At 39.4% G+C, this 19,353-nt stretch overlaps 1 protein-coding gene across 3 annotated transcripts in view; it reads right to left on the bottom strand.

Annotated features, from left to right (window-relative positions):
* Positions 1-906: 906 nt before the first annotated feature.
* Positions 907-19,353, bottom strand: part of LOC146324055 (arf-GAP with coiled-coil, ANK repeat and PH domain-containing protein 2-like) — a 66,989-nt gene continuing 48,542 nt past the window's right edge. For 2 of the 3 annotated variants that reach the window (XM_084723287.1, XM_084723285.1), the window contains 15 exons: positions 18,800-18,912; positions 18,044-18,095; positions 16,922-17,022; positions 16,674-16,779; positions 16,160-16,368; positions 14,932-15,001; positions 14,572-14,666; positions 14,015-14,217; positions 11,482-11,583; positions 10,791-10,883; positions 9,484-9,716; positions 9,114-9,223; positions 8,875-8,985; positions 7,805-7,866; positions 907-2,320 (listed from right to left, as the gene is read on the bottom strand). In XM_084723287.1, the coding sequence (XP_084579413.1) occupies positions 2,217-2,320; positions 7,805-7,866; positions 8,875-8,985; positions 9,114-9,223; positions 9,484-9,716; positions 10,791-10,883; positions 11,482-11,583; positions 14,015-14,217; positions 14,572-14,666; positions 14,932-15,001; positions 16,160-16,368; positions 16,674-16,779; positions 16,922-17,022; positions 18,044-18,095; positions 18,800-18,912 (1,764 nt within the window). In that variant the 3' untranslated portion in view covers positions 907-2,216. The remainder of the gene's footprint in view (positions 2,321-7,804; positions 7,867-8,874; positions 8,986-9,113; positions 9,224-9,483; positions 9,717-10,790; positions 10,884-11,481; positions 11,584-14,014; positions 14,218-14,571; positions 14,667-14,931; positions 15,002-16,159; positions 16,369-16,673; positions 16,780-16,921; positions 17,023-18,043; positions 18,096-18,799; positions 18,913-19,353) is intronic. The other variant, XM_084723286.1, reaches the window with a different exon arrangement.

The raw sequence follows: 19,353 nt of genomic DNA, 5'->3' as shown, positions 1-19,353 counted from the left end.
GTGCTTCATCTCACTTCATACTGTTAATGTCAAAGAGAAGTAAAGGTTTTTGAGTTTTTAAGGTAAAAATGACAGACCCAGGTCAGAACAGAACAACTTCGGTCATGAAATCTGCAGAATTCATACGTGGACATTTTGCAGACTTTATGTACAGTATTTGTGTAACACCTTGTTTTGTAGGTCAGTAATTTCCAAATAATCTCCTCATAATTTCCTGGAAAATTTCCTTGAAAGTTCTATTTAATTTGCCTCTAATTACAGGGAAACAGAGACAGTGCTCAACTGCTACACTTTCATTTTATTGCCTGCATATAGTGTCTTTTCAGCTGAACCTGCAAAATAGAAAATGTGTCAACAGGCATGGACACAATTCAACACATAAGGATAACTAAATTTATGATCCTCAAAGTTTTCACGAAATCCAACTCAACTCTTTTTTCTCTGAATTTTTTCAGCAATTGTCAATAAATGTATTAACATTTTGTATATACATATTGAGGAAGAGAGCACTTGAATATTTATTTATCATAGGTTATATCGTTTCTGCAATATTGAACAATGTTACTGCACATTGCAGATATTCTTCATATTGTGCAGGGCTACTGTCTGTACAGTAGTTTTCATTGTTAGTGGCGGGGTCCGCCATTTACTGGATTCAAATTGCCTACCTACGCACAAAGGATTCACAGGAAACAATGCGTGAAAGCAATCCAGCGTTTGTTTCTTTTTGGTCAGCGGATCAGTTTTAAATATGTCAGTAAGTAATGGAACAAGTAGGAACAGTCGTAGTGAATTGTTAAGATGAAAAGCAGCTGACAACAAGGTAACCAACTCAGCTGTGACCTGTTGATGTAAACAACTTGCACCATGAAATCAGATCGTTCCTTCATAGCATAACAGAATCGCTGACTGATTAAAACAATGTGAGTCTGTTTGGCTGCGCTATAAACAAAAACACCAGGTGCTCCCTTGTATTTCTGACGAAGCAGCCGCGCAATAAGTGTTGAGCAACGTGTTCCTGTAATATTATATTCCCTGTAATTAAAACCAACTCTTTTCAAACTGTTTCCAGGAAACTTCACATGAAATTGTTACTAGTTTATCAAATTTGGTGTTACTGGTATTTCTAGAATCAACAGGAATAAAAAAGTCCTCTATTCTTTATAGGGCCACTTTACTGTAAAGCTCTCTAACTCTACGTCTTAACTTTTTAATCTCATACCAGCCTGATAACCCATCATCTCAACACGACCATTTTAACTCAAGAGAATCACAGCGCTGACAGGCTGATTGCCTCACAGACACATACTGCGGGTACTGATGTGGTGACAACATGGACAATTTAAAATCATGAGGAATGCGTTCAAAAATATCTAGCATTTAAAAATCACAAAAAAAAAAACGAATATCTATTTAACATTACAGACGCATCAATACCATGTTCACTTCTATAATCACTGTACAAGGTCTTACCATCAAAACTGGTAAACATCAGTGGCGATTTAAGACAAAGGGATTTGTGCAAAAAAAAAAGTAAAAGCATATTGCCGTGTATACGCTGCTGAGAAAGCAAAACTTTGATACAAAAAAGATCCTGTAGCATCTGCCTGCGCTCGAAAAGAGAATCCTATTGAAAAAAAGGAAGCACTTAAAAATTGAAATGGGGTATTTACCAGTCTGTCATGCACTTACCTCTTTACAGCTCTCACACAACATGCTCCTTTTTTAAAAAACAATAAAAAAAAACCCAAAAAGAAATTGTTTTTGAATTTGTTCTGTCAGAAAGTGTGACATAAAAGATGAAGCCTGGTCAAAATAACTGACAGCCTTGAAGGCAGCTCTACATTCAGACCAAGTTCAATTATCTTTTGATATTTTTATGACTTTAAAATCCTATTAAAGGCTTTAATACTGTACCATTCACTTGTTGTAATAGATCCTACTGGGAAGCACAGTTTATAAAAGTTCCCCCTCACTCGAGAGAAATGCCTGTAGTTTTCACAGCTGCAACACACACAGAATTTGATGAAAGGGGCTTCGGCCACGTCAGATATGGTGACGTGCATCCAGCTGTGGCAGCACTAACCGGCTTTAACGCCCGATGATGTTGGAGAGAAAGTGGATGATGTCTTTCCAGACATTGCTTTTTTTTTTTGGTCTCTCTTGGGTCGAGTAGACAGTGTCTTTGAGTGCTAGTGGACGGCGTTTCTGTCGTGTCAGGGTCTTTGCGGATCGTACTGCTGGTAGCGGTTCAGCTTGTCCGGGTCGTTGGAGGCCATGTGGGTGAAGTCCTGGAAAATGTCCTGGTAGGTTTCATCTCCTGCAAGAGGAACAAAGACACGATACATCAACGACATCAAAGACGAAAAACTAAAAAGAAGCCAGACACAGCAATGGTTCCCAATATTTGTTACACAATTATTTTTTTGCCTTTTTTTAAGGCCTGTGAAAATCCTTCTAATTTAACAATCGTGTCATGACAAGTAGATATTTCTTAGCCTTAAGGGAGCTACAGAAGATTGGGAACCACTGAGTTGGAGAACAGTGTTGCACTGTTCAACCCATATTAACAACAGTATCTAAGTCTCTCAACAGTACAAATAATTACTTCAGAGTTCATCGCTCGCTGTTGTCCAGCAAGTGTTTTCTGCACAGTGGGAGACAATATATCATATAATAACACATAAATGTATGGCTTTTCTTCTTATTAGTTTAACTTTTGTTATAGAGATACAATAAAACAATACTGTAGTGCTATTGATATTTGTTAAGTAGAGCTGTATGTTTTGATTTTAATGCACTTTTTTTAAATTCAGTTTTATCTATGTCAACACACAAAAGCAGCTAATTAAGATTTGACATTTATATGACTGAACTCTTGCAGACATTAGTGATAAAGACATGCCATGGGGATTTCAAAATAAAGGTGTATCTTAAAGACGACAATAAAGATTGATATTTTCACTTTGCATTGATTATACTTGATTATACTTTGTGGCTGTACTTGAGCAGGACATCCTTTTGTCGCTCTTAATCTCTACCATCATCACTCATTTTAAATATGGCTGATCTCACAGCACAGCCGTTTACTGCTGTTCAAAATATTATGAACCATGATCAAATTTCATTCTTGTGCAGCTGTCTGATGAGAAAATAGAGGTCCTGTGATATGCAAAACAGCATCTCTGTGATTTTGTAACTTATTTTAACATCTGTGTTTAGCGAAACAAACAGAAAATGCCTCCATGCTGCTCTTCTAGTGTAATCCAAGTCTCTGAAAGCCCAAACATGCCGATCACTTGCGCGCACACACCTGGTTCAGACATGTGACGTGGCTCCAAGCTAAGGATCTACAGTGAAGATTTAGGCTAGAAACATGGTTGTAATTGACATCTTTCAAGTCAACTTGGCATGTCGGGCTTTAGGAGACTTGGATTACGCCTGACAAGCAGCATGGAGGCATTTAATGTTTTTTTTTTTTTTCCTGGTTGTTTTTTCTGTGTGAGAACTGGTCACCATTCACTTAAATTGTTTTGGAGATTCTGTAATGCTGTTTTCTGATGAAATTCCAGCAGTGTTTTGTGGACTAAAACTAACCCGACCTTCAATCAGCATGAGGTTGAGTAGATAATGACTGATTTTTATTTTTAATTTTTTAAATTTTTGTGTGAACTTCCATTCTAATGTGGAAACTAGGTTCATAAGGATTCTGTGTGTTTTGCTTGAATCTGAGCTCGTTCAGTAAGATAATGTCAAACTAAACATTACTAACTGAATATTATCAAGATATTACAACTAAACTGTGTCACAAACAAAATAATGTAGGAATTCAATGCCTCATCATGCAGGTGTAGAGCAGGATAAAATATCTGCAGAAAGCTCATGCACAGTGATAGTATCATCAGAACAAGAATGAAAAAGAAAAAGGCGGCCATACCTGTCAGAGTGTCAGCGTGGCTCGAAATATGAAACAGAACAATGCAGAGGCAGAAAAGAAGAAAGAAAGAACAGAAGGAGCAAAAAAAACACAGCCCAGAGAGCGTTTGTTTCATTAGCAACTGGAGGAGATCGACTCAGAAAGAAAAGACAAGCCCACAGAGATTAATTTTTTGTTAACAACTGTATTGTGTTTAAAGTGCAGGAGTTTATGTACAAAAATACAGTTGTGTTGGCCTCAGCACCCCAAAGGAAAAAAAAAAAACAAGAGAACAGAAGAAAGGCACAAACTCTGGGGAGGAGTGTGAGAAAAGAAGAGCAAAATACAGAACAGAGAGTGAATTTACAGAAGAAGAGGATGAGAGCAATAAAGAAGAGGAGAGTGTTATAGATGAATGAGAGCAGTGGTTCTCAGTCTGTCCGAACTTGTAAAAGCATAAAGTTTCCCTTTTCAGGTTTTTTATCAATTTTTTATAAGACTACAGGAGACAAATATTGATTAAATAAAAATATTTTTGAAAAATATTAAAAGGATTATCATTATGTTTTAAAAATATATATATGTATATATATACGTCCCACCTGGATTTTGTAAATCAAAGTTTAAATGCCCACAGAAATCACAGAGCAACTCGCAGACGGAGAACCGCCACTCTGCACTTCTTCTACACACTCAATCAGGTAGAAACACTCGAGTCAAGGGAGCTGTAATTTTTTATAAAAAAGGGGCAGTGGGGATTGATGAGGTTAGCTCTCCCTCACATTCATTACCCCTGAATATCTCTCATCAGTCCCATCATTCATCAACTGATTGCAGGCGCTGATGAAGAGGCCGTCAAGTATAAAAGAGGACGGCGAGCTGATGCCGCAAAGCAAGACAACGTGAGCATCATTCAGCTCGTACTTCAGACTCTACTCTTATTCTTCTGCTAAAAGACAAATCTCCCGTTCCTCCCATGATCACTACTAGGTGTGTCTGCTGTTGACCTTTAAGGCAACGACAAACAGTAACAGCTTCTGTACTATTCCCTATCAACAACCATTGCACACGCTAGAAAAAAAAAAATAATTAAGAATAAAAGCAGATTTCCATGTCATTCTTTGTCATCCAGGTCCAAAACATTCCCAACTTATTTTTAAAACGTGAAAAATCCCCACAGAGGATATTCCACTTTTCAAAAAAAGCAACATTCAGGCTAATAACAGTCTGTCTACCTACTATAAAGCGGTGCATCTAGCCCTCAACATAAGATACTTCATTCTTCTATAACACATGGACGGCATTTCCGAGCGTAGCCCTCCCTCCTGTGGTCGACACACATAAATGCACGATTCCCTTTTTCCCTACAATCTAAGAAACCCCTCAGCAGCTACTCTACAGGACACAACTTCATTTACCTGTGAACACAACCACAACACCATCAATAACCCCTATTCTAACTACTGAATGCATCCCCACACTAGTCATCCATTCAAAACATCACATATTGTAGGGCTCAAACAATGTGAATTAGTAGAAATGAACATTTAATCAAAGTGCTTTGGTGCCCTCCGAAGACTTTGGGCTGCATGGAGCTGAGACGTGGGATGAAACTGGGGTACGCTTCAATTATTCATTCACTATCAACAAAGTGAGCTTTTGCACTCATCTGCAGCCTCACTCTTACTGAATATCTACTTTACTTTTTTGTAAAGCTCCCATATGATTAAGATAAATATAAGCTAGGACTAGCAGGTGATAAAAATCTATACATGGTTACATGTGGCTATTTTTCTAGACTATTGCACTTGTTGCTTGACGATGTACCATCCTCCAATGGTTTGTCTATATTTGAGTAAAAACCCACTAAAGATTCAATACAATCAATACGATGGCACTAAAAGGCCTTCATCATCTTACAATTCAGGATTCCCGTGATTATTACGGGCAATGAGCAAGCACACTTAAAAAGACAGTTTGGATTATTTTAAGTGGGGTTGTATGAGGTACTTGTCAGGACAGGTCAGCAGAAAAATGAAAAAAACAAAAAACAAAAAAACAAAACAAATCTCAGCATCAATATTTTCACCTCTTTACCTTGCTGTCAGACAGCCTTTTCCAACAGGAAACCACCTTCATATAAGCCAAGTATCTCTCTCTCTCATTCAACCAGATTCCATTGCTGGTCTACCGCTGCCTCTCTCTGTTAGTTAGCTAGTGTCATTGTGTGACTTTGGTGAATCCAAACTAGCCTTTTAAAACACCAAAGTCACACAATAACATAAAGGCATCAAGGTAACAGAGGCGGATTCCTGTCAGAAAAAGCTGTCTGAGGACAAGGTAAAGAGGTGAAAATATTTAAATATAACGTACACTTGAAGTGATTGTTTATTAGATGCGCTTTGTTACCAACCCTGTCCACAGCAGTATGTTGCTTAGCTTCCTACACCAGAACTCCTGCTGTTTCGCCACACTGGGAGCATGCTGAGTGGCATTTGCTGCAGGAAATACACTATCTATCAATAAGTACTTTATACAACTCCACTTCAAAAAATCCAAACTATGCCTTGAACTGACAAATGACCAAGACACAATATTGTCATAACAGGGATTAAATACCATACAATCTTAAAATGAAAAGCAAGGATGTGAACACAGAGCCTCCTCATGGCACTCACCCCTGTGCAACCAGAGTCTCTCTTAACTCTGTTTCTTCAGTCAGACTATACAGAGAAATGTACGTATGCACATCATTTACAACATGTACAGTAAGTATACTTATTATACGGTTCCTAGAGTCATCTTTATAAAAGAAAACTGTTCTAAAATAGACTTTTTTTTCCTGACCAGGCATGTCACAACAGCAAGATGCATCATGTTTGGACAACAAACAGTTCAAATACGTAAACAGGCCTTGAAAATGGTTAAGACTGAGAATGGGAACCATACAATCGCAGGAAAAAAAAGGTACAGTGGTTGCATAACCATTAATAGGAATGTGCATAAATTACTTATGACAGGTCAATTTAAAATGAAACTCATTTCTGGACACAAGTACGCCTCTCCAGACTGGTCAGATGATAAAAAATGTCATTCAAAAGTCATGATTATTGCCAGATAGTAAAAAACTGCCATCACTTTGAGGTCTGCGTGTCACTGGATACTGGTGGCAGTTACTGGGTAGCTAGTTTTTTGCAAAGATACTGTGACTGATAGCAGAGACACAATACTAACTACACAATTAAAAGTATTTTAGCCCCAAAACGCCTCTTAAACAGAGGGAATCAGCAAAAGTGGTACAAGTTAAACTTAAAGGGAGGAAGACTATCAAGTAGAAAGTGACACTGTTCCTTTTCATTTTGTGCTATCAATAATTTTAACAGTCACTTAATTGAAAATGCAGATGTTCCACTTTGGAACAAAACTCTTCAGTAATGTCCAGAGTTGATGGCTTTAACCCTGTCACATTGATAAGTCTAGCACCTGATGTTACACCACACCAAGGCGCAGCTGGCCCGGCAGCTGTGAGCAGCTGGGAGGTTACGGTTTTAGTCATACTCACAGTACAGCAGCACACAGGAGCACAACTGACAGAGTTCGGCTCAGTTCACTCATGTCCCCTAACCTGGATGTCTCCAATTTCTAATCAGACCACTGAGAATGAATTTTTGATATATTCTGTTGTTAATTTGCACTTTTTCAGTCAACTGACCCCAACTCTGAAACCTGGGCTTTACATTCTCACTGATAAGCCTGGTGTTACAGCATGTTGCCCCTGTGTTTTGACGAGAGTGGACAGTTATTAAGTTTCATCCAGCTGCAGGCTAATAAACTCCTGCATGCACTTCCTGTACTGCATCTCGGTGGGGCTGTTGGTGTTATATTGACCTGACTGGCTGTAGGGCCCCTCTGCCTCCCGCATCTCCTCGTTCATCTTGGCCAGTCGCAACCTGAGGAGGAGGTAAAGAAACAGGAAGTGACAGATTAGCCACAGTTAAGAGATCCAGGTTTTACACAGTCAAACTGTCAAATGCTGTAACTTTCACAGACATCTCACTAGCCATTTATCGTCCCATCAATTATTGGACAAGCTGCTCACTTTATATACATCAATATAACAGCAAATCCTCATTCAAACAACAGTTAAATATGCGCTACTTCAGCAGAGGATCAATAGTCCAGTGCTGGTCACGTACAATGTCTTGTTCTTGGTTTTGGGCCCTGCGATAGATTCTGAAACAAATTTGTCCTTAACCAACCTGCCACTCCATGGGTAAGAGATGTATGTGCATCAGAATAAATGTCTGAGAAACTTTCAACAACCACTTTCTTAGTGTTACACAATTAAAGATACACGTGATGTGATGCTGTACGTGCATCAGATGTGATGAATATGATGTACTAGATTTCGGACCCCAGGAAAACTACCTGGTACCATGGTCATCAGCTCATTAATTAAATAGATAAATAAACAAATAATAAATGCAGTCAATTAATCAAATACAACAGATCTATTTCTTAAAAAAAATACTAAAATTGGACTGTTACAGGGCACTGTTTTACGGTAAAAGATCTGTAAAATGATTAATAGCGACCCCTTGTGGAGAAGGTGTTACATCTTGGTTAATGCAGGCAGTCAGGCTGAGTTAAGTTTTGATGGATGTGTGAAAGTAATTTTACTCCATGACAAAAAAAAAGCCTTTTGTAAGCAGTTTTCTGATGAGCTTGAGTTAGTTTAGTTTTACAAAAATAATTCCCTATAATAATAACAGCTATTTCATTTTTCAGACGCTGTCACAATGACTGAAAAACACACGAAATAATTAGCCTCACTTTCAAAACCAATTGCAGGAGCATTAACATTTAATCAAACTTCGTTATCAGTGGTCACAGTTTTCTTAAACAAAACACGCTCAAGAAAACTTGCAGATTCTGATGACAATAAGAATAACACTCACAGCGTGACAATGTCTGCGTTGGCTGCCTCCACCGCTATCGTCAGGGGTGTTTTCTCGTCAATGTCTGCAGCATTTTGATTTGCTCCTCTTTTTAAGAATAAACACACTTGCCTGAAACAAAGAGACAAAATAGTATGAAAAAATGTTATCTTTTAGAGGATGTAACATACTTTGTGTGGCACATTCTTCAAAATGCCCTGTTAATAATCTGATGAATTCATGAGACGTGGAAGACAAACCCTGTGTGTCCCAGCATGGTGGCGTGGTGGAGGGGTCCTCGGCCCTGAGCGTCCTGTTGGTTCACATTAGCTGCATTTTGGAGCAGAAACTCGCAGGTAACCAGTGAACCCTGAAATTAACCATTAATGTAACACATTATATTACTTTCCAGTGACACATTTCTTTATCCTGCATACATGAACACATAAATCATCACTGACTGGCTTTGCATCATAGATATGCAAGACTTACATGAATGTTCATTACCAGAAATTCAAACTAAAATCAATAAAGAATAAATAATTGTGCTTTTCCTTATTGTTCTTTCAAACTATCCCCTCAGTTTAGAAAATGTACTGAGCTGCTGGACTTATCCGTAGCGATGCTCACCCCCTGCACCGCCATGATAAGTGGAGTCCTCTTGTCATCCTCCGTGTTGACCCAGTTGACCTCGGCTCCGTGGGCCAGTGCTTCTGCCATGTCTGGTAGGCTGCGGGCACATGAGGCCCAGTAGAGCTGCAGGCCAGGGCTGTACTCTTTAGGCTCATAGAAAACCATCTCCTTACAGGGTGACGGAGGAGGCAGCGTGGCCGGCATGGCCATGGGTGGAGACTCAGCAGCCTCTGAAAAATGGGAGGAAAGAGATGTGAGTTGAGTAGCTGGTAGGAGTCACTAACCACTGCCCATTCACACCTGAGACATCTAACTAAAATGGAGGGAACCGCTCTTTCTCTGTCTGCCTTTCCTTTGATTTTCTTGACAACCATTCATCTGACTGACTTCACACTTGGTGGGTGTACTGATGAGGACACAAGAAAGAGCAGCCTCAAGTGTGAAGCAGTTCGGATCTCGAGAAAGCTGAGAAACATAGATGCTTATTTTTTGACAACCATACACAGTGCTTGAGTTAATGTTATTGCAAGGGTTAAATACTTGATTCTAATTGGTCAATTGCAGCATTATAAGGTCTGATACTTCGGTATAGCAGACCATTGCTAGGGACATGATGTATTTTGACATTTTTAAGACATAAAAAGATTGTACATTTTTCTTTTGATGTGTGTGTCTTTGGCCTACATTCAGACAATAAAATGTCATATAACAAACAAGCAGAAATAACAGTGATGATTATTAACTGTCTAGATAGGCGGTGTCTTGGATGATGCTGTGTTAATGAAGTTTTAAAAAGGCACAGCATCATACATACTGGAATTTCTCATTTGATCAATACTTTCCAAAATATTGGTATTTGTTATCATTTTTGATACCACAGGGAAGAAGTGACTCCACAGTGAGGGCATAACATTTGAGATTTTTACTAGAATCTAAACATAACAAGGCTATAACACGAAAACAGATGTAGCAAATGAGACGAGTGATGACAGGACAACAGCACTGTGAGAAAGTGAGAAGTGGCAGGACTATGATGGAAAATACATTTTAGTTAAGAACTGTCGGTTGCCTTATTCCTGAATGTTTTCTGCTGGATGTCTTTATCTTTTACAACAATTAGGGGTGTGTATACGTTTGTGCAGGAAGCTGCATGCTTGTATGATGACACTGCCCCATCCTGCTCTTTTAATCTTGACTATGGCAAGAAGAAGATGTCACTTATTATTAGGTCTTTTGGAGGTCTGTGGATAAACAAATAATACGATGGTGGTTTAAGATGTAATAACAGAGGAGTTGTGTCTTACCTGCATCTGCCAGGCTGTTATTGGAGGGGGTGTTGGCCAGCATCTCCCTGCTCCCGTCAGCGCTGTTCTGGATGCCACTGTCTGCACTTTTTACTGTAAAAGAAGTCTGAGTCACTACATGTGGGTCAACACAGAGACATCATTCCCAGAGTGTATAAAATAAAAGGAACACTGCGCTGCTGATTGTTTTGGTGGCAGATCGTCACATTGCCTCTTCATGTAGCCCCTCAGATGCCTTTAGATAAATGTGTTTATTGAATTTGTGCACATATACTGTCTTTTGACAGGTGATTATTGTTTCCCAGTATAATGAGCAGAAGCAGCAGGGGGTCCTGATATTTTGTACAGTGTACACACAAGTCGCTGGCTGACATCAACAGAAAGAGAACTGGATGACAGATCCCCACCATCACCTCATGTTTCAGGTCCCTAAAAACCAAACATATGATGAGACAGATACGAACACTGACCAAAACCATGTGTGAGAGAAGCACTCCCCACCCCTGGCAAAAACAAAACGCTCTGTAATGCTCTTAACATGACAGAATGGTCCATTAAGAAAGTCTGGATGAGGGAGGGACAGGATGGAGGAGTAGATGAAGGGTAGTTAGTCCACCACCCCAAAGCAAAGACAACAAAAAGACAGAAGGGGATGGAGAAGCAAGCGAAACACTGAGCGTTTAGTACTTACTGCTCCTGAGCTTGGAGGAGTTGTCAAAGTAGGAGAAGAGTGAGTCAAGCTCGTCAGGACAGAAGAGAGAGTCGCGGCGGGCCTCCAAGCCGCTGGCAACAGCTACGTTAGGGATAATGGGAGTTTGGAAGGCGGAGGGTGTAAATTGAGTGGCAGGGTGGGGAGGTTTAGGGCAGGCAGTGGGAGCAGGAGTTAGTCCAGAAGCACAGAACAGCCAGGGGAGAAGGGAAAGAGAGAGAAGAAGAGGAGAAAAGCAGGGCGAAAGCAGAAAGAGTTAGACTACCAGCTCGCTCGACACTGGAGGAGACAGACTACGACAAGCAATGGGAGGCAGAGAGGGCTTAGACATATGCTGTTCACAGAGAACAAACAGTATGCCGATGGGTGGACACATCTCCACAGCAGTGCAAAAATCACACAGAACATACAATAGAAAAGCTGACCACAATCACAAATGACACTGGCTTGGCCCTCTTACAGGGACAGTTTACCCCAAGTACATATTTCTTCCTCTTACTTGCAGTGCTATCTGTCCATTTAGATTATTTTGTATGCGTTACAGATATCAACAGTAGAGATGTCTGCTTTCTCTGAAATATAATGGAACTAAATGGCTTGTGTTGCTCAAAGCACCAAAAACTTCATTTGAAAAATTCAACACTAGCGTCTCTAGAAATCATGACCCAGTTACTCAAGATAATACAAAAACCTTGTTGTGAGCAGTTTCATGTACAAACTGTTTTCTTTTTATGGAAGCATCTACAAGAAAGACCACAAAAAAAGTAGTTTCTCCATGAAACTGCTCAGAACAAGGCCTGTGGATTATCTTGAGTAACCGGGTCATGGTTTCTTTTGTTTTTTTTGTGTTTACCCCTTATACACTTTATATTTTATTTTCATATTTCACTTATTTGATACTCTATTGTTGTTATTATGTTAATATAATTTTGGATCTGGCACAAGAATTTCCTTCAGGACTCATAAAGTTCTACCTAATCTTATAAGGCAAACATCTCTACATCTCCAAAACTCATGAACTCTCAGTAAAACAATTTAGATGGAAAAATAGCACCACAGGCCAGAAGAAAAATAGGGATTTTTGATTTTGGCAACTGTCCTGTGAACTGTCCTGTTAATTTGCTAAAAGTTGCTTCTGAGGTGGTAAAACAGAAACATCAAAAGTCTGAAATCCTATCATATTTGTTTCGTAATCCACATAATTTGGGTTGGGGGAAAATTTAATTTAGGAATAGAAATTAAGGAGACATTTAAAAAAACAAACAAACAAACAAACAAACAAAAAAAAATATTTTGACATTGAGAAAACTTCAAACTCAGAATTGGAAGTTTATACAACACTGCTTCTCATCCATAAATCAAAAATACAAGTAATCCATCATTGTATTGTGGAAAATTACAGGAAGATGTGGGGTACAACCAAGAGGTAAAAACTACAGATTCAACAAGACCCAAGACATCATCAACTGACTTTTAACATCTCAGTTTTCAAAGTGTACAATTACTACGGGTGGAACAGCATGTGTATTTGTCCCAGTACAGGACGTTTGGATCGGTATGCAACTTCCTTGTTCGGTAGACTCTGTGTACCTTGTGACCTAAACTGTCAAAATAGTCTGTTTATATCTACTATTCGCATGCACTCAACAGAAGTTTTAAACAACAAGTTTTATCCGAGGTGTTTTGACAGGGCACCAGGATCAGTCGACTTGGCCCAGTTAGCCGAACTCATGTAGGGTCTTTGTTCCTGGTTTATTACAGTGATACTGGACAAAGATTGGTGTCAAACTGTGCTGATATTGTTCAAGTGAAGTCAGGTTTGCTTGTGGAAACACCTGAAGCACGACGGTTGACCCGAATGTGTCGTTTAGTGAAACAAGACAAAAACAGGGTAAGACAAGTCCTTCCCCCCACAGCATTCAGGCAGCTTCTCACCATCGATTCACACTTAAACAATAACACAATAATAATGCTGAAGGAGTGTTTATCTCTGTGAGTAAGTGACCAGACTCAGTCTAAAGAAAACAGGATTTAAAGCATTTGGTCAAAGTGCTTTAGTTCTGCTACAGTGTGCCTTCACGTGTGCATATTTGTCCGGTCATTGTACTGTTCTGACAATATGCCTGTATTTGAGTGCATTAACTGTAACAGTGCCCCCTGTTGAATATTTAAATTTTTAAAAATAAATGATATGTTTTTGTTTTTGTACCAAGCAGTGACCCCAGAACCGAGATAAATACCAAACCATGAATTTTGTAAACTGTTCCACCCATAACTATGACTTAACAGCTTGTTAGACCCTGTGGTCTTAAAAGCATCTAAAAACTCAAAGCACTTTTTAGTGGTGATCATTTGTGTGACTGCCAGACATCATCCAGGTCAGGATCAATACCTTTGAATGAGTTTTGTTTGAATTATGTGTTATTTATAAAGATCAGAGATGAGGGAAAGGTCACAGAAAACACAAACTCTTGAGTTGAAGGTGTATTGTGTTTGTTAATTTTTTTCTTCTGACCTGACTGTCCAGAGATGTTTGAACCGGGTCGGAGTTTCGGAGTGGGTGGGGGTGGTCTTGGGGGCAGATGCTCAGAGCTGCTGCTCAGCCTCTTCTCCTGTTTGCTCAGAGAAACCACTTTGGTGCGAAGCTCCTCGTCGGATGGTCGGCGGACAAACCGGCGGTCCACGTATTTGGCTTTGATGTAAGCCTCTACCTCGTGTCTGTTAGGAACAAGAATTTGAGCTGGCCATCAGCCGACTGCAACAAAATTTATTACCATAGTTTACTCAAAACAAGATCAGATTCCTCTGTAGTCACTTGTTGAACTGGTGTTTAATTGATCAAAATGAAGCCACAGTCAAATTTTCTATCTATTGATACTAACATACCTCTGCTCTATACCTCTACTTTATTCAGGTTTTTGTCTCAAAAAAGACTGAATACCAGGAAATAAATAAGGTGAGAAAATAATTAAAGGCAAAAATATATGGTTATTTATTTGTCAGCTTTCTTTCAGAACTTAAAAGTAGATATTTCGATCTGAAAATACTAATTACTCTCTACCAGTTGCGTACCTCGGATCTCCTGGGTTTGGTTTTCTGGCTCCCAGTTCCTCTCGTCGAGCCTCATAGATCTGGTTGATCACTCCATTTCCCAGTTCACACATCAACTGTGAAAAGATTATAACAAAGTTAGTAACACACACAAAAAAAAACAACAACCAGGTAGTGACAACCAGGCAGTGAAATGTACAAGTCAGTTTCATCGTCTACAGTGTGTAAAAAATGTGGAAAAAAAAAAACAGAGAGAAAATAAATGTGTGGGCAATAAAAAGTTATTTTGTTTTCACCACTTGATTAATCTTAAGACTTTGAGTTCGAACAGGATGTGTTCATATGTATTTGTTTATGTTCTTCAGTTTTTTCCTCACTCACCTTTAGTAGTTCTGGCTCCCATGTATCCAAAGTCAAAGATCGAACCTTAGAGAAATGCACTCCCAGACTCCTGCAGATGAAAGAAGCATAAAAAAAGCACAATTACATTACTTAGGATGTGAAATGGATAACATACTGGAAAGTCTTGAAGCTCATTAGACTGTTCAACACATGTGAGTGTAGTTTAGGTTTTAGCCACAAGGTGGAAACTGGGTCTACGGATTCATTCACTGAACATAGTTTTCAGATAAACATAGTTCTCTTACAAATATAGTCTATAGTATTTCTTTGTAATTTATACCTTCACAATTATATAACTAGAGGGAAAGTACCAGAGACTGACAGAGGTCACAAATGGGGTCATTTAAGGAAATCCATTTAATTTCTGAATCCATTCCAGTTCAAAAATCACCATGAAAATGTTCTTTAATCTGGTCGTGAGAAAGATAACTGGAATCTCTAGTGATAAATGATTTATATGGACACCATGGAGACTGACAAAGTACAAATTAAAATTTGTCCTGTGTGATAATTTAATATTTTAACCTGGCAACTAATTGAAGGTCATCACAACATCCCACGCGAGCTGGGTGTTCTTTATGAGTTTACATTTCATCAATCCCCGAAGACCAGCATTTTAGACAAAACATTCACACCATAGTCCCTGATAGAAAAGATTTTCCATAACCAAGTCAACATGTTCTCACCACTTGTACTCCTTTCCAGTCTTCACCACGCCAAAATGAACTATCTTTGCCAATGTATAGATAATTAAATAAAATGTGCTGATATTAGTTTCCCCCACTTGCAGAGCAAGTCAGTCATTAGACCGTGTTAGATACGGTTCACAGGACCAAACTTGCAAAGCTGATATATGAGATGGCAACTTCCCAATGACGGCTTTGTAAATAAATAATTACGTATGATCATCATGTCTTTTGGACACAGAAGACCACCCAACTTTTTTTGTACATGAAGCGATGATGAGTACCATACACATCCCCTTAAACATAAGATAGTTAGGTAAGAGTTTCATGACTTTGTATCATCCTTTGTGATTTTACTTTTCTTTTGGGTTGTACATTTTACTTATCTCTCCCATTGCTCTTTGATATTGCAGGTCCTTTCACTGTCATCTTTAATGTGTCTAGCAGCTGTTGTACCTTCAGTAGCAAAAGACCTATTTTGAGGATTTGGTTATGAAAAAAAAAACCCCATTGTATTTCACCTGTGGATACCAGAGCACTGTATGCAGAGGGTGATGCCCAGATTGATGCTGGCCCAGCGGGGGTCTGGCTGGCCACAGTCGCAGCAGCAGGCGTTGCCTGGGATGGCCAGGACCTTCTGCAGGGCGCTCTCTCCTTTCAGTGATCTCTCCTTCGGCTCCCCGCCAGAGTCCAGGCTCCCTGTCGATGTGGACGACTTCCTGTCCAGCTTCTGACATGAGAAAGACAGAGAATACACAGACATCCATGAGGACAGTCCAGATTCACTAAGATGGAATGAAATTAAATTAAATGAAACTTTATCCCTGTGGTGTAACTGGGGCTTTGAAGCAGAAAACACTAATAGTCTTCACAAAATTTGACGGAAAAAATAAATGTAAACAAGAGTATAGGAAACTGGTGTTATATACCTAAACACAGGTTAATTAAGTTTCAACTCGGATTTATTTGGCGATGTATCAAAAGTATCTGAATCTTTTCAACCATCCACTCAGTGTCAGTATGTTTGCTTTTTACCTCGCCGTCATCTCCCTTGTCACGGAAGGCGGTGGCAATGCTGTTCTGGACAGCTTTGATCCAGGCCTGTCGCAGCTTCTCTGAATCAGCCTGCATCATACAGCTCCTGTTGGGACACACGAGCGTCACATAACTGCTGTCTGCTGCATGTTTGTGTGTATGTGGTAGGAGGATGGTCCAGTGCTACTCCACCTCCCCACCTTTAGTGACATATTCCAGTGCTCATTAGACTGATGACACATACTTACTTGGTGGGTGACACCACTTCGAAACAGAAGCGACGCTCAATGTCCTCACAGTGTTTGACTGTACATAGTCTCAGGTCCTCCACCACCACTGTGGGGTTGTCCTGAGGGGACAGCACAGCAGCTTTGGTTAAAAACAATGCACAAACGCATGTACATGACAATGCTGCACAGACAATGCTGCACAGACAATGCTGAACACCGCAGTTATTTATTATTAGTTGATCACAGTTATTTCTCCCTTGCAATATTTAAAATAGATTCATCAATAAATAAAGCACTGAAATATCTAAATGTTCAAATAATTGTAATACTTAAGAAGGTAGTGACAAAGTTAACTTTGTTTATTGGTGGTGCATTTCATTATGTTAACTTATGCTGCCTTGTTTCCTGTCTCCTCCCAGACCAGAAATCGTTTCCCATCCGCTATCATGGAGGATATTCCAATGCACCTCGAGGAGACAAGGAGCAAGGACAGAGGAGGTTTCTGGAGGAGTTTAGAGCGAGGAACCACTGGTGTATCCTACAAAGAAGTCTTCTAACAAGTGGCATGACACACCAGTGCCACACTTCAGTAACTGACATCACATGCTGCCACATATGTGCACAAATTTGCTTCACATGGAGGTCAACTTTGATGTACTTTGAGAGGTTAAGGTGTAGCCTCACACAATAGCAAAGACGTGTGTGTGCTGTTCACCTCAGCAGGCACTTTCCTGCATATGAGTATGTTTGACCGTGCTGATACTACGGAACCAAGGAGTTCTCGATTGGCAGTTTTGACTCCTCTGCTTTTGCATCTCTTCCTTGCATCTCTCTCACATCCACAAATTTGTATGTTCAAATGGACAATACATGTAAACGAAAAAGTTTTGAAATTGAGCAGAATGTGACTTTTAAAGTATATATATAACTACATAATGACTGCATCTTATTACACATTTACTCACAGAAACACATCTTCTCATACAGCTGCGGTTTATCCTACGTTAAATGTCTGTTTTGAATCACCTTAAATGAAGCTACACCTTCCTGTTAAAAATAAATGGGGGGGGGTATTTGTGCTAGAAGTCAAACACATGCATATTTGATCGTGGTTGACGAGCAGGGAGTCGTTTGACGTACCTTAAATTTCTTCTGGTAGACTAGCTGATTGTTCTGGATGGAGAACCAACGCCTGAAAGGAGATCACAAGAAAAACAAAGTCACATGCAGGTGCCAGTGACGCTCCTAAAGGAACACACTTTGACACAGTTTTAGTGTGAATGAGCGCGATGGCAATGCCTCAAGAAAGAGAGCTGATGAGTAGATACATTTATTCAGAAGTTCAGTAAGTCAGCTCATGTTAGAACTGAGTGTATTTATTCTCCATTTTAAAGAAAAAAAAACAATCTGCAGAATTCTGTGCATAAACGCTTATTTCTAAAGACTTACCTTCCAAAAACTGCATTATTTGCACTTTTGTTGATATTCACTTTGGAATAAAATTATGAGCAACAGCAATCCCAACCAAAGCCTCATCTGTACATGTTTTCAAAAGGTTTGTTGGGCCCAGAGGTATAAATACAACCTGAGTTATATGTGATAACTTTAAAGAGGTGGCATGATTCATTCAGACAGTTAAATAATATGCTGTACCTACTTCCTTCTACATCCAACCCAATTTTATTCCTGTGACAGTGATAAAAAATTCCTTATCAAAACAAAATTTTTCAAGTACTTGCTGAGGTATTAAAATGTCAAGCACCTTTAATATCTCTATTCTACATTTTGATGACAGTGCTTGCCCTCCTAAATCCATAATCAGCCCACCAGAGCTTATCATAAAATGTAATTTTCAATGTATTCATAAGGATGCTAATTGAACTGTGTCTGTCGTACCTATTCCACGTCTTAAAAGCATTGCTGGCCCTCTTAAAGAGATAACCCTCCATGGCGATGCCGTTGTCTGCATCCACATTGTACTCCAGTTTGGTGTCGTCATTCGAGAAGTCCTGAATTAAAGAGGCGAGAAAAGGAAAAGTGTCAGAACATAAGAGAAAAGAGAAATTAAATATTCCAAGTAATCAGTGTTTACAATGCTGATGAACTTCTGTTTTTGTTTGATATTAGTCATTTTAGTGTCTTCTAGTACAGAGTGACTCAGTATTTTTTTCCAGTCACAAATGAGAACTATGATGAGTCTCACTTGAGCTGAGTGACCTTGAACAACACAGCACTGCACAGACGTTGCTCACACTGGCCTGAACGTTTCAAACCATGACCCAGACGAGACAGAAACAATAGCAACAGCTTCTGCTTGCAGAGTAATAACCTATTACAATAAATTCAAATAATAGTCTGAGCCTCTCAAGGCTTCAAATTGTTTACTTAAGCCATGATTCCACCCAAAGTGCCCACAACCTTTAGACCCAGCAACTACTTTCCACAGAACC

The sequence above is a fragment of the Lutjanus erythropterus genome, chromosome 7, assembly GCF_056507025.1.
Source record: "Lutjanus erythropterus isolate fLutEry1 chromosome 7, fLutEry1.hap2, whole genome shotgun sequence".
NCBI classification, from domain to species: Eukaryota; Metazoa; Chordata; class Actinopteri; order Lutjaniformes; family Lutjanidae; genus Lutjanus; species Lutjanus erythropterus.
The sequence above is the reverse complement of the archived record's forward strand: the minus strand, read 5'-3'. Positions and strand labels throughout refer to the sequence as shown.